Below are 25,427 nucleotides of genomic sequence, written 5' to 3'. Positions count from 1 at the left end.
ATATGGTAGCCAATGCATGACAGCTAGGTGGGACAATCAGAGATACTTTTATGTGATTGGCTAAAATAGTACTGGAATTTTTTAACGTCTGACAAAGTATTTAATCTACATTTGAAAAATATTGGCTTTTATTGATATTTTCTCCACTATTACCTATCTAGTGTAAGAAGACTATTCAACAGGATTCTTTCCACTGGGATGCACTTGATCAAGGTTTTGTCTTGCACTTTAAACTGGGAGAACTTGCTGTGAATGCTCATGTTTCAGTGCCATTGACTGCGCTGGATGTGCAATCCATTTAGACTGGGAGCAACGAATCGCTGCAAGCTTCTCCTAGTCAAAATAGCTCGGGCTTCCATTGCTGTCAGTGGCGCTGAAACATACAGCAAAGAGTCCCAAAGTTTACTTTTCAGTGCCAGTGGGCTGTTTTTAGCCCGCAAACCTTAGATTACCCACCAATGCCTTAATGTTTTTTTGTGTTGACTGCTTCTTTGTGGCTTCTTTGCCTTGAATGGGGGCCTGACAAAGACCCCCTAAGCTGCTTGCTTCAAATATTGATCCACACGTTGGCCAAGATGCCATTTTGTTAAAGCCCCCTTCGCCCCTCCTGCTTCCATGTGCCTGAGTCAATGTCGTGCAGTGCTTGGGTAACATTTGAGAAGCCCGAAAAGTTGGGACAGGCAATGAGACGTAGACTCGGATGTGTTTGTGTGTGCGTGGCTGCCTTGCGTGTGGTCACTTCCTGTCCGTGTCTCAAGGTTAAATGAGTTCCGACTGGGTGAGTGGGCCACACTTGTTTGATTCCACGTTTGATGAAGGTCTACGATATCCCTTCCTATTCCCGATCCTATATGGATTTGCTTTTGTTGTTTAAGAAAAAGTTAATCAAAAGAGGCTGTAAAAGCACACCACCTGTTTGTATCCAAACACTTCCGTGTGACCCCCTCTTCTTTGCCGATTCCTACCAGCCTGGCTCAATCACGTCCAGGCATCAGAACTCCGCCACAGGCTCACGCGAGGAAAGTCTGCTGTTGTTTGACAAGCTTCTCCTCAGCGTTGACGTATGCTAATTTGGGAATGACGTGTTTGCATATAGTCATTAGCTCTGGCTTTCACCTCTATTTCTTGGGGCTAACAACGGTTCCAATTATGTTTCTAATTGTAAATGTATCACATTGCCTTTCATTTAGCCGTGATGGAGGTACAGCTGTGCTGTTGAGCTGATGTGCACTGTATATTAAAAAAATTGTTTAGGACAAAAGGCAATTTCTAGTTTTACACTTGAGTAAGACGATAAAATGACAAATTAAAGCGAAATCATTGCCCCTCGCAGTTTTGCTGGCATCATTTTTCCGCATGGACTATTATTTCTGCGAATACAGCTCAACTCTGTATTAAAATAAGTAGGCTTGATGGTTACGAGCCAGGAGGAAAGAGAAAAGACCGGCAGTATTCAAAGTTTGAGTGCTGATAATAATAATGTTTCTACTAAAATGTAAAATCTGGTATGCCACAACAGCACAACACAAAGCAATGTAAACATCGTTGGCTGGTTTATTATGTTTTTTAGAACATAGTTATTTCTCCACATGTGGTTATGGACAGAAACTGTGTTGATCAGAAATAGACACAGATAATTGTAGGTAAAAAAAAAAAAAGGTGAGGTCCTTTTCATTTGTCGATAGGCTTGTCCTCTCTTTTGAAAGCATAAACCATGCCAATATTTTTTTATCAATATGCTTGATCCATTAATGGCATCATGAGTAAAGTATTTGATTCTAAAGATGTTCTTATTTCTAAAAAATAAATTGTAAAAACATTCAATAGCTACAGCCCTATACTGAATTGAGATTTGAAACTAGACCTTTCATGTACTTCGTAATCTTTTAATGTCGGAGAGAAATTCTTGATTCCGCAGTTTGAAAGTTGTTTTTTCCACTGGCATTAAAAACTAAAGTTACCAGTTAGAAAGCAAATAAGAATCATGTTATTTGCAATAATACTGGGAAACATTGTGGTTATAAGTAGAGCTGTCCCGACTAGTCGACATAGTCGACGTCATCGATGACGTAAATCCGTCGACGAGCACAACATCCCGTCGACGGTTAATGAAGGGTTAAAAAAATATATGCGTGGAAAGTTAGAATGTCGGATGCTCTGTTTGCAAGCGGGGAAAGCGGCACAAAGCCAAAAAAAAGCGCACCAGAGTGTCCAAAACATTGACTTATTTCAAAGAAACAAAGGAGAGTACACTCTTCTGTCCTGTCTCTTCAGTGCCAAGCTTGGCTGCACGTCGGCCGTGAATAATCAAGCGCCTTCATGCAGTTTGTAATTTTTTTTTTTCTTCTTCATTTTTGTACACCAGAGGGTGCTGTCGCCTTACTAAATCATAATGTTTCATTGACAATGGGCCTATAAGTGCTATTAGTATTGTTCTTGATGCTAATTGAAAGGTTTATTTCATGTTATGATTTATTTTATGGTATACAAAATTATATAAGGTTAAAAGGTCATAAATATATACAGTATATAGTGATTGCACTCAAGGGAGAGATTGTCAATGATAAGGTAATAAATTAAGGTAAAGGCAATTCATATAGGCAATTCATTGATATATAAATAAGGTTTAAAAGGAAAAAGGTGAAAAGTTTTTGTTAATTTCTAATTGCGTTGCTTTATTTGTGTGCACCGTAGCTCTTACGTTGTGTTTACATCAAGGATGGAATAAAAGTTGTAAACCATCAGTTTAAGAGACCATCTTTTCAATCGGGATGCTACACTAGTTAATTCTATCAGCATTTGAACTCATTGTTTATTTGTGATTTATTATTGTTATTTACGTGTTTATTTGTACTTTAATAAAAGATTTGAGTGTTCCAATATGTTTTTTGTGAATTGATAAGCGTCAACAAAAATTTCATTGCTAAATTAGTTGAGAAAAAAAAATAAATAAATAATAATAATAATTAATTATTAGATTAGTCGACTAATCGTAAAAATAGTCGGCTGACTAATCGGGAGAAAATTAGTCGTTTGGGACAGCCCTAGTTATAAGTGAATAAATATCCATATTTGTCATTTTTGATCAGATTGATTTGCATTACTTAAAAAGTGCAAAACATTTAATCAAACACTGGGTTTGATGCAGAGGTGTTAAATGAAGGAAAGATTTAAACAGCTATACACATGACCTGGAAATTGTTCATTTAAAGCAACAGGTTTCAGTTTTGGTCGATTTTAGCGAAGCGGGTGGACAAGAGCGGTAGTGTTTTGTAGAGGCATGTGAAATTTCCGATTCTTGGATAATTCGCGATTCGGTCGTTGAAGATTCGAGAACGATTCACAAACAGCCAAATTCTGATTATTGCGGTCTTCGGGACACACTGGAACAGACAGAGAGTAGATATCATGTTTAACTGGGTAAAAAAAAGCAATAATACCTGACCGCGGCCGACAGCCGCTACAAACAACGCCTAGTTGCTACTAGGGGTGCAACGGTTCAGTTGGCCCACAGTTCGGTTGCTTTTAAGAAAATGAAATAAACACTTAAAATGTAAACATTTTCGACTGTTAAAATGCCTCTTAGCCCTTTGGCTAGTTTAGTGACTGACTACTAAAATTTACACACAGTAGTAAAAAAGTTACTTGGCAAAGTAACTGTTGTTACCTTTCATGTTTTTTTTTTTCATTTAAAAACAAAACAAAAACATAGTAACCTTTGCTATGTTTGGAGGTGATTTAATGTTCTGAATCAACCGTTAACGTTGATAAAATTGCTCCCGTTTTTGCATTAGTTCCCTTCTGTCTACTTTCGACATGTGAAAATTTTAAAACTGTTTAATCATTTAAAGTTAGACTCAAGTCAAGATTTTGCCGATTTAGGAGTATTTTAGATAAAAAGTTACTTAGGTTCACTAGGAAGGTTCACTACAACAGAGCCTTTCTGAGAAGTTTACTGCTCTAAAATGGCGGCTGTTTACTAACGCTACCGAGTCTGTCATTTCGCATGTAGTTCTATATGCATGAGATATCTAGGCGTAGGTTGTAGGCTGTCGGCTACAGTCAGGAAATATTGGAGCCACCTAGCCTAGCATTGCGTTTGCTACAGCGTCACAACAAACACTCTTCCCTCTCTGTGTCTCTGACTTTTCTCGCGTCATTCAACCAACGTATTAACGAACGGAGGAAAAAAAACGTAATGCACGAAAAACGTACAGATTTTGAACGTAACGTATGCCGCACACATTTAAAAATCAGTGCTCACTTGTACAAATTACGCCGAGACCGTACAACTTGACAGGTTTGGATTATAGTGGACCGTCACAGTTAGGAGGTAGCACTCTGTAGCACGGGACGTCCAACTATCAGTGGTCACGGCGAAACTGTGCTTTAGTGAAGTCATCTTCGATGGCTTTGCGTGCCATTTCATAAATGTTGGGGATTACGTTGTTGGAGAAATATGTCCGCGAGGGAACAATGTAATGCGGGTGAAGCGTTGCAAATAAATTAACGAAGCCCAGCATGTGTTTTCACTGGTGTCATCTCCGGGGTTGTCCTGCTCTGAGAAAGTGATATCTGTGGGTGATGCCGGTTGAGGTGCCGGAGTCATGTTATAAGTGTTGCCATTAGCATAGGGAACAGGCGCTGAGCAATGCTTGCAAATATATATATATTTTTTAAATTTCCCAATATTTTCTCTCCCTCCTATTTTCTCTCCCTCCGCATTGTAGTCCACGGGGAAACCGAAATGTTGCCACACCGCAGATTTGAAAGAAGCCAGTGCTTCCTCAAAATTAGGTCTCTCCACTCCTCCGCTTGCCATAGCTTTTTGTTTTCTTTCTTGTTTCACTTTCACTTCGCTCGTAAGCGAGAGAGGGCGTTACTCGGCTTACATAGGTGCTTGACAGCGATCGGACATTTACTTGCGGCGGGGCGGGAATTTCTCCACAGCTGTGCTTCATGTCACACACAGGCACACAGAGCTTGACCAATTCATTCCACAAGCGTTCGGAATAAATTGTTTGCAAAACCGAAAAGGCGCGGTTCATAAAGACGTATTGAACTGTACAGGGCGAACCGTACGGTTCGGCTTTGAACCGCAAACCGTTGCACTCCTAGTTGCTACAAACATACAACTACGGTAAATTCTAAAATTACCAGATACAAAGCAAATGAATTAATAAATTGTTATTTGCAATAACACTGGCAAACGTTGTGGTTATAAATGAATAGATATCAATATTTGTCATTCTGTGGCAGATTGATTTGCATTACTTAAAAAGTGCAAAACATTTCATCAAACACTGGGTTTGAGGCAGTGTGTAAGCTATACACATGACCTGGAAATTGTTCATTTAACGCAGCACTTGGTAACTTTTCAGTTTTGGTCGATTTTATTGACGCCGGTGAACAAAAGCGGTAGTGTTTTGCCTTAAGGAAGACTGCGTTTCCCATGAGGACCAGCGCTACGTTTCCAATGAGGACCAGCGCACACCCGTACAGTGTCTTTAAATCATCAATCAGTAAAAAAATCTCCCGGTCGCCTGCAGATGGATTAAACAACATATCCGTTGTCAGCGGTTGTGTGAAGGATGAATAGTAATTCGGTAATGAATCCAGTTGTGGCTAAACAATATCATATGGCAGTTAGCAACCGTGTGGCTACCCCCCCACCACTCCAGAACTCGTCGGCGCGGTTGAAGGGGGGCGTCACACCAGCGAGTGAAAACCGGACCAATGTTTATTCTGTACATACTGGTAGCCTCCCATTTTTTTCCTCCTCAGACTAAACTTTTTGTCTTTTTTTTTTTTTTTTTTACTCTGCCATCTTTGCAGAATTCGCGGGAAAGAGTTCGTATCGACTTCCGTCATTATAATGAATGGGGAAAGTTTTTTGTAGTTTTTTTCATGTGGCAGAGTTCCCGCCACCCTCCTCAAAGGTAATTAGTGCCCGTGAAAGTGATAAAGACCCCGTCAAGATATAAAAGAGGTGTTATCCAAATAGTTGTGAGTTGACATATTACCGCAAATGTTATGAAAATCTTTTATGAAGGTTGAAAAGTTACCTAGTGTTGCTTTAAATTGACGGAAACAAAAGTAAATGAAATTATCCACTGGGTTTACAATACTGTTGACTTCCCAAAAAAATATGTAAACATTCAGTCAGCTAATTAAGTGGAGTTTTTTTTCCCTATTTAAACATAACCAGTCCAATGTTTAGGATATGATTTTGCTCTCTTTGAAGCAAAGTGCTTCCGTTGTAAGGCGTAGAACAGAAGCTCTACTTGCATCTTCATCATGACTTTAGCTGCTAGTTATACTATGGTCTGTTGTAAGTCCACTTCTGTTGTGTTTACTTCGGTTGTGGTAATTTTGCTTTCGTATTACAGCATTTAAAAAAATTTGCCAAGCATTTGGTGTTTGCAATTTGCCTTTCCCGGCCACCGTAAGGGAGGCTACGGAATTGGGGGGGACAAAACTTACATAACGAGCAGGGCCCAGTAGCTGGCACTATTTTATTGCAACATCTAGCGACCAGGATGAAAACGACACATAAAAATTAAATACTCTCCACCTAGATTTCCGCGGAATGCATTGAAATATGCAGGTAAAATTCGTGATCGCAGAATGGCAGATTCCTGGGGGCACTCGGTAGGCTTTCAATTTGTTGGCATTTCAAACACATTTCCTTATGCAGTAGACAATATTACAAATTAGAGCTGTAACTAGGCCTGTCACGATATATATTTTTTTCCCCCAGATGCGATTGCGATAAATGTGCAATAGTATTGTAGATTCACACCGACACCCTGTCATGATGCAATACAGAGATTAATGATTGTAGAAACATTTGAAGGTCATGAGAAATGGCATTTAGGGAATTGATGAGGCATTTACCATAAATATTAAATATGATCTGCATCATATTTATATGGGCATTTCTGACCTTCTTGTCACTTGGACCAGATCGATGCCAAAATATGCCTGATTATACGCCATTATTCTCCACACCATGTGCATGTGCGTGAATCCCGCTTCCAGCAAAGCGCTACTTTCCTTACAGAGGGAGGGAAAGTGGTATTGTGAAAGTATATTGATCACACGTCTTTTATCGCAACCTGAAAAAAAAAAATCATTGGACGTGTGATATATCGGGCGATAAGGCGATAGATTTAGGTATTATTGTAATGGACATAGCTTTAACTAACCATTATTTTAATAATCCATATAGTAGTACAATTGGTGAAAAAAAGAACTAAACAAAAACACAAAGCATTAAACTGTGTTATGGGGAAAAATGCTGTGTTTGGACTATCCTTTTATAATTCCCGTATTTTTCAGATTATAAGTTGCACTGGCCAAAAATGCGCAATGAAGAGGGGGGGGGGGACGTATTAGTCTCATTGTATAAGTCGCATTTTTGGGGAAATTTATTGGATAAAATCCAACCCCAAGAACAGACATGTCATCTTGGAAACCAGTATAAAATAAAAATAAAATCCACAACAGGCTGAATAAGCGAACATTACTTAACGCATAAACAATGAACTGAGAACTAGGCGTGTGACAAAATATCGAAATGGTTATATCTTGATACTGTGCATCCAAAAAGGTTATCGATATGCTCATGCCAAGAATCGAGATATTGTTTTAAAAGGTTGTCTATGTTAAAAAAAAAAAAAAAAAAAAGCTGGTAGCAACAAGTTGCTAGCAAAATCTATTTACATTTTAGGGCATTTGCAGGTCACTTCCTGTTGTGTTTGAGTCACTGCCTATTCATTCCCGGGTCACTTCCTGTTCTGTAACCCAAAAACAATAGGAAGAGACCCTTGAAATGTCCCCAAATCAACGGGAAGTGACTGCAAAACAACAGGTAATGACCTGAAATGGCCCAAAATTACCTGCCACTGACGACCATAGAAGTGGGAGGGGCCCGTTTGAAGTACGAGGGGTTCATATGCTGCCACCCTCCTAGTTCAAATGATTGGACGTCCACTAGTGATAAACTTACAGCAGAAGGATGAAGATAGCTTGTTTTTCTGTTTATTAGTTGCTTTGTAGATTATCCTAGAATGATTTCCTGACCAATGTATCGATGATCATATATCACCATATCGTGAGATCATCGTTATCGCGAGCTTTGTATTGTGTATTGTATTATCAGGTACCAAGAGGTTCCCACCCCTACTGAGAACGTGCCCAGTATGTTAATGTAACATGGCTATTAAGAATTATTCGGATCACAATAACATAAAGAATAGGAATGGGAATCGAAATCCAATTCCAATTCGGAACCGGTTCCGAGTGTTTCGAGGCCTCGACATCGCAGTGAAAAAGCCTTAACGATCCCTTTAACGATCCCTAAAGACGCAAATTGCGTCGTGACGTGTCTTGTTGTCCAGACGCATCAAACTAGCATGGCGCCAAGAACCACTTGCTCCAAAGTTTGGCTACACTTCACCAGGAAAAAGGGTGAAAATGAAAGGTTACGATAGTTTAGCACGAGCATTGCCGCTGTAAACATAACAATGACAGCACGTAGGTTCGAACGCTCGAAAGTGTGTCTTCACTTCACGAGGAAAAATTACAACAAAGCGACTTGCAGTCATTGCGAGATGGAAATAACTGCATTGGGAGGGAATAGACTGCACTGTCCTCACCGAGACGCTAAGGCTCAGTCCTGGCTATACAGCTAGCTAAACTCCCAAATGACGATGCAGAAGACGTTGGTATAATTTGCTGACTTTATTCAACCATCACTTGAAACTAAAAATAGAAATGAAACAAATCAAATTCGTCCCCAATAACAAACAGGTTTGCATCAACGTAAATCAGCGATGATTAGCTGCTAACACAGTAATAACAAAAAGTTAGCATGCGTTCGCTAGCATTAGCACATCGTTTAAACCACTACACAACTGGATTTAAGTGTCCGATCGCGAGTGGAAACACACAGCAACAACACAGAAGATGATACATACAGGCGTTGGCTCTGTAGATATTTTACAAACATTAACAAAGAACGTAGGCTCGTGGCAGTGTTTCCCTTTCTCACTAACTCGCTCACTCACTTGGATACGGCATTTCTTCTTCTTCGGTGTAAGCGCGATCTTCTTCACGTGAGCGCGCTCTTCTTTGCGTGAGGAAGCGCAAGGGCGCCACCACTTGAGCGTGAAAGCACCATAAAAACTAAAAGGCATGCATTTCAATATACCGGTAAATAAAAACAGGGGTCCCCAAACTACGGCCCTCGGCTCCATATTTGGTCCGGCCCCCTGAACAATTCCAGAGAGCATTTTGAATTTTTTTTTGTTTTTTTTCTCCCTCAGTAGTGTTATTTATTTCCTGGCCTTTTTCAGTGAATAACTCAGAGAGGGTTATTGAATTTTTTTTTGTTTTTTTTCTCCCTCAGTAGTGTTATTTATTTCCTGGCCTTTTTCAGTGAATAACTCAGAGAGGGTTATTTGATTATTATCTATTTAATTAATAGTGCTATTATTATTTATTATTATTATATTATTATTTTTATTTTATTTACTTTTGTTCCGTGAAGAATCCACAGAAGGTTATTTGATTGTGGCTTTCTGAAAAATAATAATTTTTTTACATTTACGCACTCCTGCAATCGTCACACTTTTTCTGTTACAAACTGACCCCGGCCTCTCATCAGAGAAGGGAAAAGTTATTTGGCCCTCACAGGAAAAAGTTTGGGGACATTGTCAAAGGCAGAACAACGACCTATATGCTAAAATATACCAATATTTTTTATTTCTATTAGAAAAATGTTTCAGTAAAATGTTACACATTCTTGTGCATTTGCCACTTATTGCCACAGTTAACATTGAGGCTTTGGGCCTCTTTTGACCTCGTTGTGAGTTTGTAAGGTTGTGACTTCTGATTAAACAAACTTGATGCCAATCAAAATGTTTGTTCTTCTTTTTTCCGAAATTAGAATCGATAAGAGAATCGATAAAGAATCGAATCGTTAAGCAATATCGATAATGGAATCGGAATCGTAAAAATCGTATCAATTCCCATCCCTAATAAAGAACATGCTAACTAGTTAACCAAACCATCACTCCAAATCACTTAACTCCGGAAGTGGAAGGTGTTAAGAATTTCACACATAAGTCTCTCCAGAGTATAAGTCACACTCTCGGGCAAACTATGGAGAGAGAGAGAGAGAAAAAAAAACAAACACTTCGACTCATAGTTTGAAAAAGACTGTACTGTTAAATTGAGTTAGCCGTGTTTTAGCGCGCTGGTTTGACAGACATTTGGTAGTGGAACCAGAATGGTGTTTCATCAAGTCACAGCAACAACATATTTTGTTGTTGTTGTCGTAACGTTAGCCATGTTGTTCTAAGCTGTCAGGACAAATGAGCATGTACTGAATATGTACTCCTTTTACCTTTAAGTTCATTTTCCCGGTCATAGTTTTTTCGCTTTGCCAACTAGGATGTCCTTCTGTGATGGTATGTTTAAAAAAAAAAAACATAAAAATTTTACATTAGCAACCACATTTGCTTGTTTCTCCTGGAAATTTTATGTTTGACAAATTCAACAAAAACACGTCTAAAATACTTATTGACTGCGATAGACGCTGCCATCCCTAAAATGAATTAGACATTTATCGCCGTCAGTGGCACAGAAACATAATCACTGTCAGCCTTCCCAGTTTGGAAAGTCTTTTGAATTAGGAATGCCACATGTTGGCAATGAAGCTGTCATTTTTCTTCTAAAAGAAAATGTTACATAAGCGCATGATGTCATATTGGTGGTTCGGAAGTCACATGTGATCATCATAATATTGCACTATGCAAAAATATTTTTATTTTTTTAAACTAGCAACTATTGCTCCACTTTGTCACACTTGTCCTTGTGCTTGCAAGTGCCCTTATTATCATCTATTAAAGTCCTGTATCTGCAAATCTCTCTCGTAGGGTTTGTTAGAGACGGAAGGTTATGACCGAGCAGCAGCAAAGAATGGCTGCAGTGGGAACTGACAAGGAACTCAGCGACCTTCTGGATTTCAGCGCGGTAAGAGAGCGGGAGTGCAGTCGGGGTGGGTGGCACCGGGAAGAGAGGGCCACGACACAGGCGATTGACAGACTTGAGTAACTCTTGAATCGGTCTTGCAAATGCAGGTTAGGATAAGTAACACTCATCTGCATGATTGCAGGAAATGTCCTTGTCTACGATGGAATAGCTGAAATGAATGTTTTCACTACAATTATTTTTTTTATCACGCTTCTCCTTGAGAAGTCTTCAAAGTGGGATCTGTTTTTATTGTTTGAAGTTTGGTTTAAAAAAAAAAGTGGCAGTAGGACTGGGTGATACTGTAAATCGGTGTTCTGAGTGTTGTTTTTTTGCGGATAAGTTAAAAACTAAATCATTTGAGGGTTTTTTCCTACTAGGTATACAGCATGCACACATTGGAGCCACTTTGTTTCCTACAGAGCACAGCAACACTTATTTTATTGCCTTTTTGAAGTGGCCCAACGCAGACACTCGTGTAGCGTGTAGGATCTAAGTGTTAATTGAAACTGCAGTTACGAAAATTATGTAAAGAGAAATTTGCCTTTGTTTCTTTTAGGAATTTCCCAACCGCATATTTTTGCATCCGAGTCTCTTGATTTTGAGAATCTGCCGACACAGAGTCCCGATCTGATACCGAAAGTAAAAATAAATAAATAAATAAATAAATAAATAAAATTTTCCTGTTTATTTGAACAAAAGTTCCAAACATGGTGTCGTACTCCTCCTCCTCATCCATACTGTAAAAACCCAGAAAGGCAACTGGCTCTAAACACTAGCCAGCACAATAATAATAATAAAAAATAAATTTAAAAAATATATATATACAGTATATATATATGTATATATATATATAAACAGTGGTACCTCTACATACGAAGTTAATTCGTTCCAGGACCTTGTTTGTAAGTAGAAATGGTCGTATGTTGAGCAGGATTTTCCCATAAAACTACATTATAATTCCATTAATTCGTTCCACAGTCCAAAAACCTACACTAAATTCTTAATAAATGCTGCTGGTACTATTGCAAATAGCAATTACATAGAGCAAAACAAATAAATTATGAATAAAAATCAGAATAATAATAATACCTGTAATAATGTAACGAATCGGGTTCTAATGTGGCGGATGTGTTTTGTGTGGGTACCTGAACGCACCGCGTAGCTGACTTGACAGAGTGAGAGAGGGACTTTTTACTTTCACTTTGTTTAGCTACGGCGGACAGTATGCATGTTGTGTTGCACAAGTTCTGAAATAAATGATTAAAAACCTGACGAAGCTCGTGATTTTTTGGCGATGTTACCACAATAATAATTGTCACCTTAACTTATAAAGACTGGCGAATGACGGTCGGAGGAGGACCGTCGAGATCGTAGACATTCTACGGCCGTATTGTCGAGCCAGCTCACGGCCAGCACACCACACTTATATTTTTCGATCATTTCCATCTTCATTTCAATGGTAAGCCTCACCTTTTTTCCTTTTTTCACCACCTGCACTCACGTTTTTGGAACCCATGTAAATTTCTCTCACAAGAAAATCTGTCGTGCATCAGTCTTGTCGGAAAACAAAGAAATTGCGGTGTTGTCATAAATCATCGTATTTAGCGCATGTTGTTGGATGTAGAAACAAATGGCGAGTCCAATTTTACCTCAGATGTTGAAAAGATCGTTGAAGCGATCGTATGTCGAGGTACCATGGTATAGTATAAATTAAAAACCAGATCCTTTACACCTGATTCCGACCCTCTGACGAACGGCCTGATCGGTCCGATTTTCGACCATGTGATCGGATCGGGACAAACCTACTTATTTTATTCCTTTTTTGAAGTGGCCAACTGCAGACACTCAAGAGTAGTTGAGGATCTAAGTGTTCATTGATACTGCAGTTACGAAAAGTACGTAAAGAGAAAGATTTTACCTTTTTTAGGAATTTCCCGATCGCGTATTTTTGCATCCGGGTCACCCGATTTTGATGATCTGCCAATATTCGCGATCCGATACGGGGGGGCAAATGTCATTTTGTTGTCAATGCTTTTTAACTCCTGTTAAGTTTTAACAGTTTTGAAAAGTTAGAAAAGTTCTAAACATGTTTCAGTACTGCACTAAATTTGGCAATGCCATTGTATTTCTGGATTATTTTGTTGCTTTTTAGCCCTTAATTTTTAAAAAAAATGTTTTTTTTAAAATTAAAAACCCAATCCTTTTCGGCCGATTCCAATCCTCTGAAAAAATGCACAATCAGCCCGACTTCCGATCATGTGATCAGATCGGGGACATCCCTAGTTTCTCTGTAATTATTATTTTTCTTTGGGGACTGACAGAACAAATGAAGGAGAAGACAAGGTAGAAAACCTATTTTACCCAATACAGAGATTTTGCACTTTCATTCCAGGATGGAAGTAGTGGTTACTTCTCAAAATTTGATATGAAATAAAACTACTTTTGAGTTTTTTGTTGGACAAAACTGTAAATACATTTTTGTATTTTATAAAACATTCCACTCAGCCCCAACAGGCATGCTCAATAAAAAGCATAAAGAAACTTGACATTCAGACTTGGCCATTACTCTTATAGCGGCTACAAATGAGTATTAGTCGTATGTTGCACTTTATCACCTTATTTAACACCGGCGTTATGTCATTTTTGTTCCTTTGGGGAATGCCTTGTGTGTGTGCAGCAATGTGCACATGATGGAGCACTGCCGTCCACTTCCAAGAAAAGGAAGCAACACTCCCCGAAGGGAGTGTCTCATTAAACATTGGAATTCACCACCAAAACGTCCAGATTGATCGCCTGCCAATTTATAACAGCAGATGTTCCGTCTACTAAATACGACACTGATAATTGGGTGAGAAACTGTTGAGGGCTGTACAAACAAGTTTCCTCCTCGTTTGTTTCGGGCGTCTGACATCCTCCCAAGGTTTGGACGTGGAAGAAAGCGGGAGTTAAACATTTTGGAGATTGCTGTTGCAAGACCTAATAGGATCAAAAGTGGTTTGCGTGAACCTGTTATGTTATGGCAGCTTGCGCTCTGATTTCTAGACGTCTCACTTGCGGGGCAAAATACGACTCATAAACCACTCTGTTTCTTCTTTAACAGTTGTTGGAAATTCCCCAATAAAATGTGGTAGTGTAAAGGTATTTGTAAGTTTTAATGCAAGCAGTGACAGTTTTTTTTCCCTTCCCCTGGAGCTTATCTGGAGTGCTTTGAAGCATAAAAATTTCAATCGGGTGAGGGACAAGTGAACATGATGTCGTTCATTAGTCGAAGTAGAACGTGTGAAGTGTGCCCTCCTTTGCTTTAGTTTGTAAAGCAATTGTTCCCCTTTTTGTTGTCCTCACAGATGTTCGCGCCTCCCGTAGCGAACGGCAAGAACAGAACAATGACTCTCGCCAGCAGTCAGTTCAGTGGCTCAGGTAAGTTTGATAGCAGTCTGTTAAATATACACACATGCACTTTTGTTCTCTGGGCACTTTTACATCTTTGTTGACATTTGGGTCCAAAAGATTTTCAAGACATTCCTAATTGTGGTCACCAATATCCTTGCTGTTATTTTTGAAAGTTAGCTTTGAAAGGTACGTTTTGCAAAGCTTGGCAAGGCACGTTCTCATCTATATATAAATATTATTGTTTCATGTGTGATAATTCTTCGCATACAATTGCATCGATACGTGCTTGCAAGATGGCTTATTTGATGACATAAGTTGATTATTTAATTTAAAGGTAATTATTGATTATGTAGACTAAGAGTGTGAGAATATATCGAAAAGGCGATATATCGTGATACTTTGCAGCCTTACATGTTATCGATATGCCCCCACCAAGAATCGATATGTCATGATTAAAAGGTGCCACTATTTATTTAAAAAAAAAAAAAAAAAAAAAAGGAACCATCAGGCTGCTACCAAAATCTTCCATTAAAATGGTGTCAACGTTAGCTCACTGGCTGCCACTGATGACACTTCACATCCAAATTATTTTAACTGGTTCGGAAGTCTAGAGCCGTCAGGGGCACTGAAACCAGAGCATTCACAGCCAGTCTTGTGGGCTTTTAAAGGCCACCTTCTGTGGATTTTTGTCGTATTTACAGGTCAGGAATCGTTTGAATTTGAACGGTTTCGACTCTGGTTCCAAACGATTGATTCCGATTCTTTTAATTGGCAGTGTCCAAAAAATTGCATAGTTTATAGTAATTTCTTCTTATAATTTTTTTTTAAGTATATGAACGTTCAATTAGGGCTGCAGCTATCGAATATTTTAGTAATCGAGTAATCGACTGAAAATTCTATCGATTAATCGTGTAATCGGATAAAACCTTTTTTTAGGTAAAGAGCAGTTATACATGAGAAAAGACATTTAATCCAATATTGAACCATTTTCAGTCAATCAATGTCTTTATTTTCGATGTACATTGTTGAAAACAGCCAACAATTGCATCTAATATGTGACTAGAAAAAAAAATTCACTGCTTTCGCTCAAACTTCTAGATCTTATTTAAAAACCCCAACATATTTCTTACCTAAAAATGTAATTACGCTTGATAACACACATCACTTGAAAGCTACGTGTTTTTTCGTGTTTCAATTTAATTTCCATTTGTGTCAAGGAAGTTCTATTTAAGTTTTAAGTTAGTCTAAACTGTAAGTACTGATAGGATTTTGAGTTTTTGCAGTGTTCAAAATAAATGTATGATACCTGCTGTATTGGAGCACATTAGGGTCCAGTGCTACTTGGTGACTACTGAGCTATGTTTTAATTTTACACCCTCATCACTCTACAGCTCTGTGTTTTAGAGATTAAATAAAGCCTGTATGTAAGACACGTTAGCCACGCATCGACAGTGGTCATAATCAATAGAAACCTAGCCCTCAGAGGGACTAACGTTATGTGATCGAGTGACAGTAACGTTATATTTACTAGCGATGAGAAGTCTACTGCTTAAAGATGGCGGCTGTTGACTAACGCTGACCAGACGTGGCCGAGTTTGTCATTTCGCATCTAGTCCTAAATGCATGCGATATCTATGAGACGCATCGGACACTATCTGCTACAACACTAGCATCATGCGGGCGTAGTTTTTAGTGGCTGTCGGCTGCGGTAAGTTTTTATTTATTTATTTTTTTTTTTTTATTGCTTCCTCCTCTACGCATGTGATGTCAGCGCGTTGTCCCGCATTAAAAGTAGTCCGGCCAAAACGTGATTCTTAGAGCTGGCAAAATTAAACGATTCCTCGAGGTGAATAAAATTACTCGGATCAGTTTTTAAACTGGAGTTGCTTGAGTATTCGTTTCAGCTCTACTTTCAATTAACTTTGTCATGAATTTCTCACACGGCTTTTTTTAACTTGTATATAAACATCAGTCTTTGAACTTGAATATGATGTTTCTTTACGCAGGAGTGTGTACTTTTACAAAGATGTTTATTTTTCAAAAGCTCACGGAGAAAACATTCACACATATTCTTTTGCCTAAGTTTTAGGATTGTCTTATGCTGCAGGCATTTTTACATGTTATTGAGCTCCCACTAATGGGCTAACCTGGTGCAAAATATCAAACAAATAAACAAAAAACAACTTGTAAAACCCAGTCCAGAGTAGCAGCAGGAACAGTATAAAATAGGAAACTTTTTGTTGAGGAAAATGATCATATCTGCCTTCTCAGGCAGTAAGCGTGAGCGTTCTGGATAGATAGTGCCTCCTGCAGTGGAGAACACACGTTCATTGGGTGTAGATGAAGCTCGAATGCATATATATGAGGAAGCGAGAATAACTCGCAAATATTACTTAGGGGTAAGGTAGCTGTGAGCCGCTACACACTTTACATACATTTATCTTCGCTGGGACCTACGACGAAGCATTAGTATAAATTCTTCTATTGATTGTAATTTGATGATAATTTAATACTGTTGATTTTAACGGAGGCAGCACCGTGCTACGTAAAGTACATAGCTGCTTATATAGCTGCATTAGCCCTACGTAATAATACAACTTATTCTCGTACTATTCCGCCTGTCCGTCCATCCATCATCTACCGATTGAATCTGGATCGGGTCACGGGGCAGCAGAAGACAGACTTAATTTATTGTTTTACTTACCTGGTTCTAACTGGTTAGAGGTCTGGTGCAGCGCGTCAAATGCGAGGCGCACAGCTATGCACTACTCGGCACTTGTACTCCATGAAGCCGGAGGTGTTTAATCATATTAGTCGTACAGCCACCTTTGCATGAAATAGCTGTGTGGCAAACGTTGCACTGATTCTTCTTTTTGAAGTTGAGCCAAAATTTTTAGCCCCGCCGCACAGTGACTACGATTAAAATCAAGTTGCAATGCACAAACACACACTTCATATGGCTTCTTCGTGGTGTTCGGCAGCTATTTTTTTCGGTCGGCGGTCAGGGTATTGAAACTTGGAATCAAAATTTTAAAAATTCGAATGGTTCCGGGAGAGCGAGTCTAAGGCCCGGATCCCTTCGATGCTCGATGCGGAACCCTGTTCTTGAGTTGATCTTGCTAAGGGTGCTTAAACGAGGTCATCAGGGCTTTCTTTTCTGTGGAAAATTTTCAGAGTGCTATTTTACCTTTTATTCAACTTTATAAGAGATGATTCTGAGTCTAGGAAATTCAGGCACTTTGGGAGCTATTCTATTTGTGTAATTCAATAAATATGCTTTAGGCATTGAAGTTCAATGTTGCATTATTCAAATTTTAACGCCAATTTTTACAGTTTTACTACTGTTATCGGCCCTTCTACCTTCTAATAATCTGTATCGATCCTGAAAAGCCCATATCGGTCTATCTCAGGTCAAAATCCATCTGAGCTGTTCAGACTGAGAAGAATCTTATCCAGATCTGATATGAAACTACCTTCTGTATCCGGTTTCAACTCAGATTTGTGTGCGTTGTGACTGTTCAGACTACAAAAATTTCAATCTGTATGGGCTAAAAATCTGATTTTGGCTGCCAGTCTGAACAAGGCCATTGGATTCATACATAAGAGTAGATACAACAACATTACCAGACTTAAGAACAGGTCTGAAAGGGGCTCTAATGTAGTGAACATAAGAGAGCAGTTGGTGTTTGCATTTTTATCCAGGAACCTGAATATTAGTTATGCTACAACATCTGTGCCATCCTTTTGGATAATCTATATTATTTTCTATTTTTAAAGTGCAAATGAGCTACTAGTTAACCTCTGGAAGCGCTGGAGCACTTTCAGCGAGCGTTCGCTTTCTTCCTTGCTGAGTGTTATTACTTAGTCATGTTACTTTGGTTCCTCTGTCACTCTGCCAACCTGCTGTGTGAAATTCAGTCACACTCCCCAGTGTTCCCCGGAGTGAGAACTTGGCCACGGAGGAACAAAGGCAAAAAAAAAAAAAAAAAGGAGCTTATAGACTTGAAACGACCCCCGCCCACCATCACCCTGAAGTGTAAAACTCTCCTCCCCCAACCCAGCGCTGGGCTTTTCCCCCCACTGATCTGCAGGAAGTGGCTCGAGTCCGAGACAATGTGCCTCACCCCCAGCTTGCAAGATCTTAAACTGGCCCAGCATGCAGCGAGTGGCCTGAGTGGAAGAGGGAGCTTGTTGAATAGCGGGATCAGCCCGTGTGGAAGGCAGGATTCTGTTTGTTTCTATTACAGTCGGCAATTACTAAGCAGTGAGGAGTTAATTCCTTCAACCCCCCCTCGTGTTCCTCGCGTCCCAAAGTGTGGCCCTGGGTCATTGACACCCATTTTAATGCGATACACTGCAAGCTGTCACCTTTGGAGATCTGGAGGTACAAGCACAATGGTGTTAAAATGCTTATCCATGCAAATTCCTTGCCAGGAATTATTGTACGTTTGCCCGCATAAACACTGCAATAATAGTCCAGGGGTCTCAAACGAGCGGCCTTGGGGCCAATTGAGGCCTACGAGACCATGTTTTGAGACTACCTATTTGACATTAAAGTGTAGTACTAGTGTTATCCACACATATTTTGCTATGGGCAAAAAATGATATGAATAATAAATAAGAAATACATAAAGTTTTGTCCTGGGAATAATTTATTTTTTTCAGTGTCTCATGGTTAGAGTTGTCTTATGCGATGATATCTGCTGATAAACGCGTTTTAAGATGATATCGGATAGTAGCATTATTGGTTTTGGGCTAATATGCATTTTGTACAAGGGCTGGTCGCAGTTTAGCACAGCAATTATGCTTATTAGGGGTGTAACGGTACACAAAAATCTCGGTTCGGTACGTACCTCGGTTTTGAGGTCACTGTTCGGTTCATTTTCGCTACAGTAAGAAAACAAAATGCAAAATATAAATGTGCTAGTTGTTTATTACACACCTTTGTGCTTTCAACAATAGGAACATTAGCCTATACAAAGCTAGAATTCTGCTCAAAAAGTAGCGGGTATTTAAAGATAATCCAACAACAATTTGCCTTTCAGACCCCGCGTATTGGTCAGCTTTCTTTCTGAAAGAAGAAAAAAGAAGTCCTGTGCTAAAGAGAAAGGGAATCCCAATGACAAAGATTTTAACATTTATTTTACAAATGAAATGCCTCAATTAATCTTTTTTTCTTCTTCTTATGAACGCTTTTCAAAAGCTTTATTGGTGGATTTTCTCAAGTTAAAGCGTCACACAGAAATGAATAAATTTAATTGTGTAAGCAGGATCTTTGTATTATTCTTATTATTTGATTACAGGTGTTTTAGCTCATTTCAATTTTATTTAAACGGGCTATTATTTGTTTTATGTGTTTGCATTTTACAAATGTTATGTAGTATTCATTTATATTGTATATTTTATGTTGTATAACTTTAGTTCCTATGTGAATATTAGTTCCTACTTGTTTTGTTGTGGTAGGAGGGTTTTGTATTGAACACGGGACCGTGTTGGTTATTATTATAGCAGAGAAGACAGCATTAAATGAACAAAGACAAGTCAACTGTGCCCCGATCTACCACTCTTGAGATCTGATGGACTCAAAAAGTGGGTTACGGTTGCATATTAGTTTGAAAATAGACCGGATCCACCGTATTTTACACGAGTGACTTCCGGTCTGCCCGATTCTAGGACGGTCGCGTCTCGCATCAAATAATAAACTCTGCCGTTCTTTTCGCGTGCGTCGTGTTGAGCCGCTTCTGGGGACGCGTCTAACACGCGGCCGCACTGCGACTGGTGTGCATTGGCTGACTGACTTTTAACGCCCGGGTTTCACTGCGTTCTCGTGGCGGCCATGTTGTCGCACCGTTGACGTTTCTGGGTTACACTGTCATACCGTGTTGGTCCTCATTATAGTAGAGAAGACGGAGTAAATATAATCTACACAAAGAAACTGTAACCCGATCGACTCAATCCTCGAAAAGTAAGGGTTACATTACATCAGAAACTTGTTCGGTACGCCTCCATTCCGAACCGAGGACCACGTACCAAAACGGTTCAATACAAATACATGTACTGTTACACCCTTAATGCTGATTGACCATTAGATGTCTCTAAGATGTTTGGGATTTGTTATGTAAGCAGACAATTTGCATTCATGGTGCAAAAATTAAATGAACAATAAATGATTGAAAAATAAGGAATATGTTAAGTCCATGACCATGTTTATCTGTATTGGATTTTAGGAGTTGGACTACATCAGAATATCGGCTATCAGGTAAAAAGTCATTCGAAACAACTCCATTTATGGCCTATGCTTGGCCTGGCATAGGTCAAGCTAATGATAAATTCTGGTGCTTTTTTTTAATACATACAAGTTAGTCTAAGTGGATCCGCAACATTGGTCCCTTTTTGGGGGAATCCTTGATGCTGACCAGACTTCAGCTTGGTTGTAGCTGTTCTGACTTTTTGCTAAAAAGTATTATTTCTTTTTAGTGGTTTTTTTTTTTTTTTTCAAATCGGCTGTGTGGCGCAGTCAAGTGAGGAGGATAAAGACCAAAATAATTTTAGTCGTTTGTTAGGGAAAAGCTCAAATAACTCCTGTGCATATTCAGCGTAGTTGATCTCGCAATTTTGGGAATTCACAGAACAATGTTCAGCTGTGACGTCACATTAAGCCGCTTGTATATTCAGTGACCCGGGAGGGCGGGAACGGCAGCAAGCAGCCCAGTGGCTCGACAGGCCACTTCTATTCATTAACACAAAAGTACTCCAAGGGGTGCTAATTGCATTAGGCGTCTTTCTCTCTTTCTCAAGAGCCAATGGGCGCGTGTGTGTGTTGGAAAGGGTGTTTCAAGTGGCATGGAGGGAAAAGGCCTGGCAAAGAAGATCTGGGATGTTTGAAGAGTGGCGCTTGTGTGACGTGTGGTGGGCCAAGCACACAGGCAGACAGGCGTCCTCTCTGTCACCTCTGCAGCTGCTGGCAATATCTCCATCCCCCTTTCGCGCTCACTGTGACCGACTCACTTCCCCTGGATCACAACAAACAACTTTGTCAATTTGCATATGTGGCTCCTGTCCTAGCAGCGTTGCTGATGTTGTCTCTGTAGTAGTGCGCTGTGTAGAAACATTTTAAAATGATCCCAGATTTCGCTCACAGCAGCATGTGAAACCATAGTGACACTTGCAAATTACTTATATATTTTTTTATTATAAGTAAATAAACACGCGTTTGTTCGGTGTAAATTTGTCAGAAGTATTAAAACTGAAATATTGTATCCAGATACCACATTTAATTGCAAAAGTATCGATCCTTTTTAAAAAATTTATTAGTTGGTTGAAAATTTTAGTATTGTGACAATACTAGTTCACTGTTTCCGCTGGGTTCAATTTTGTTTGGAAGGTCTTAAAACCTTCAAATTAAATTGTGCTTGTGGAAATTTGAGGTTTGAAACTTTTCTAAGTGCGCGTCAAAATTCTTCAGTTTCACTTATACTTGTAGAACCTTGTTTTTTCTGTTTTTCAGGCACTAAAAAACATTTTATCATTTGTATCTTCATGATTTTGCATTGCTGGACTGTTTCTTCCTCAAAACTAAATAGCCAAATCGGCCTAAAGCAAGGAACATTTTCTGTCTCACAATGTGCGTTTGTGTGACAGCCAATGAAGTAACATGTAATACTATAATTTATTCCATTTTTACAGCATCTACGTATTTATTAAAATACTTTCATTTGGGTGGACAAGCTATTGATCTACAGCGCATGCTAGCTGGCGTAGCAAGTATGTCGAAAGAATGGGGAAAATAATGTAAAATTACATTTTGTTGAAACGAAAGGAAACTATTGGTGGCTTTTCAAATGATCCTTTTGTCCTTCAATCACATGAATTAACAAACACGGGTAATGACAAGTCAAGTCTTTTTAGCATAGTTGCCTCAGTATAGTTTTCAGTTTCAATTTTTCAAATGGTATTAGAGATGTCCCGATCCGATATCTGGATCGGATCGGACGCCGATATGGGCAAAAAAATGCGTATCGGTATCGAATTGGCTGACACGGAAAAATTCTGATCCAGACTTCCGATCCAGTTTTTAAAAAAAAAAAAAGTCCGGTCCGGGTTTTCCAGTGCACCGATTTACATAATCCATTCCAGTTTTTGCTTCGGTTTCCCTAAAATCCGGTCCGCATTTTATGCACACCTTCAACACACTACATTACCGTCTCCCAAATGACTGAGAGACTATCGGTAAAAATGTCAGCTGTGTGGGATTATTTCACTTTAAAGGACGACAAAGACGAAGAGGCAGAGTGCAACATATGCCACAATAAAGTCAAGCGTGGTGGTAAAGCTGTAAGAAGTGTTAATACAACCAAACTAATCAAGCATTTATCGAAATACCACCACAAACAATACAAGGAGTATGAGGAGTATAAGGAGAAAACCGAAGACAGAAAGAAAGGTCATACGCAACGAACACTGGCAGAAACTTTTGCTATGCGTGACAAACTGGCACTTGACAGTCCCAAAGCCCAGGGAAGAGTAATTGCCGAAGGAATCATTCTGGATGACGAGCCATTATCTCTCGTGAGTAAAGTGGGATTAAGATGCATCGGGCAGACTTTTTTCAAAAAATATATATTCATATATTTATACTAAAACGATGTATGTATGTATGTACTTTCCCAGCGTTATTTTGGTGTGTAAATGCATTTATAATGATAAAAATAGAGTATTTAAACATTGAGAAAACTTGCGTTTTTTTTTCTGCCAACTCGAAGAGATTAAAATAGATGTCAAATCCACTATCCACCTGTTAGAACACACATGCAAATATAAAATATATAAATGTTTATTGAATATCCATCTTACAGTCTTGTTTAACTGGGAGAATTTGTTACAAAAACGCAGGCTATAATTTGTTATCATTATGCATATATGCACTGGCGTCACCAAACATGATCACACAAAACGTAACCACGCATCGCTCCTGAGTCCTCACAAATAAAGCATAAAATTTTGTTTTTTTTTCGGGCTCGTGCCTACAAATAAAACAAAATTTTTGGGTTTTTTCGGGCTGGGCAAGCAAATCAAAGGGAGTGTGTAATAGTTAATAGTTTAAGGTTGTTTGTGTGTTTTGCTTTTTTAAGACAGTTTACAATATTATTAGCATGTTTTACTGTCTGAATATGTCATTTCTGTTTGTTATTTATAATGTTTTGTGTTTATCATTTAATAAACAGGTCAGTTTCTTGTTACCAACCATTATGTGTTATTCCAACTCACCTAATTCAGCTGGCAAGTTGTTATCAAGACTACTAACACCCTTTTCAACATGAGTCTGACAACTAAATAAGGAGGCTAAATAACTTTAAACTTTAATACATGCTCAGAGAGGCCGGTATCGGCCAGTATCGGTATCGGATCGGAAGTGCAAAACAATATTGGTATCGGATCGGAAGAGCAAAAACCTGGATCGGGACATCCCTAAATGGTATGCAATTATAGTCTGCTAATAAAATGTGATTGACAAGATCTGTAAATGGTAACGCCCCACATAGTGCCCCATTGCTGTTTTTTATGGTTGTTGTGTTTTCTTTTTTTTATAAATATTTCTGTGAGGCACTTTGTGTTATATTTTTATGTATGGGAGGTGCTATACAAATAGTTTAAAGTAATGATAATTTGACCCACCCATTTATCTGGTTCCGCATCAAAATTTAATGGGTTCCTTCTTGGCCCATCAAGCCCTTTTGAGATTACCGCTTGTTGGTTTTAGGTCACCTGACCTGAATGGGATAATTGCTAGTTATGTTGCTGTACATGAGTATTTTTCCATCAGTTAGTACCTGTAGTCATACAATGTCAACCTGTCCCCCCCCCCCCCCCCCCCAAAAAAAAACACTGAACTCGTCAAGCTTTTATTTATCGACCATATTATCAGGCCTTGTTAGTTTTTTTTTTTTTAACTTAAATATACAACTCACAGTAGTATTAATCTCTTGTGTGGGGTGGGGGGTGGGTCAGTTTATTTGTTAAGGTGACACAATGTTTGAATCATTTCTTTCAACAATTATAGGTGTCATTATTATCAGCAGTATGTCAGCCACTCCTTTTTAGATGAGTTGATATGATTACTTCACTTTTTGAAACATGACACGTGTACCCATGTTACGCTATGCTTGGACATTGTTTTTTTTAAATGTATTTTTATTTATTTATTTATTTATTTTATAGATAAACAGTAAAAAGATGTCTTCTTTGGCAAAGTTTTCATGCTTTCTTTGGCAGTCAAAATGTCATTGGCACCTCAGCAGCTCTCCACCTTGTTTTAATTGCCTCAGAGTTAATTAGCCCAGTAAGTGTGAAACAATGTTGTCAGACTGCACAGCCATGCTTCCACTCCACTTTCCACTTCGGCCCCCCTGCTGGCTGAGTGGAGGCGTCCTAGGTGGCGCGGTGGTGCATCCAAAACACAAAGATCATTATGACTTTTTACTTTTTATTTGGTGGCCTGGCATAGCTTCTTGTTGCAGGGTATTTGGATTATTTTGAAATTTGTCAGCTACAGTGATGCTACTAGTACACAGTGATTTCCACTGACAATGGTGCAAGTCAATTATTAAGTATATTTAGAATGAGACTACATTTAAGTACATTTAAGTCTGGAAACTGTAATAAAATATTATTTTTGAAGGAAATAGTCATCCATTTTGTCTTCATGGTTAGTTACAACATGCATCTCACAGCTTAAAGTTAAATTGTGAAGGTAATTGGAAAAAGTGACATTTATCCAATTAATCGTCTGATTAATCAATTATAACAATAATCGTTAGTTGCAGCCGAATTTAGTATCTTTTGTAATTCGTTTAATGAGCCCTGTGTAATCAAGGCAGAAATTATTTTGTTTTCGTAATGAAATTATTTAAGTACAGTGATACCTCAGCTCACGAACATAATTGGTTCCCAGAAAGTGTGCGTGAGGCGAAAAGTTCGTCTTCCGAACATTTATTTCC

At 38.8% G+C, this 25,427-nt stretch overlaps 1 protein-coding gene across 5 annotated transcripts in view; it reads left to right on the top strand.

Moving 5' to 3' along the window:
* The window catches only part of tcf3b (transcription factor 3b), a 72,131-nt gene that overhangs the window by 5,224 nt on the left and 41,480 nt on the right, over positions 1-25,427 (top strand). For 4 of the 5 annotated variants that reach the window (XM_057840310.1, XM_057840311.1, XM_057840307.1 and 1 more), the window contains exons 2-3: positions 10,944-11,040; positions 14,385-14,457. In XM_057840310.1, the coding sequence (XP_057696293.1) occupies positions 10,966-11,040; positions 14,385-14,457 (148 nt within the window). In that variant the 5' untranslated portion in view covers positions 10,944-10,965. The remainder of the gene's footprint in view (positions 1-10,943; positions 11,041-14,384; positions 14,458-25,427) is intronic. The other variant, XM_057840312.1, reaches the window with a different exon arrangement.

Source organism: Corythoichthys intestinalis, chromosome 7, assembly GCF_030265065.1.
Source record: "Corythoichthys intestinalis isolate RoL2023-P3 chromosome 7, ASM3026506v1, whole genome shotgun sequence".
NCBI lineage: Eukaryota > Metazoa > Chordata > Actinopteri > Syngnathiformes > Syngnathidae > Corythoichthys > Corythoichthys intestinalis.
Note: the sequence above shows the minus strand (reverse complement) of the source record. Positions and strands in the feature narration are given on the sequence as shown.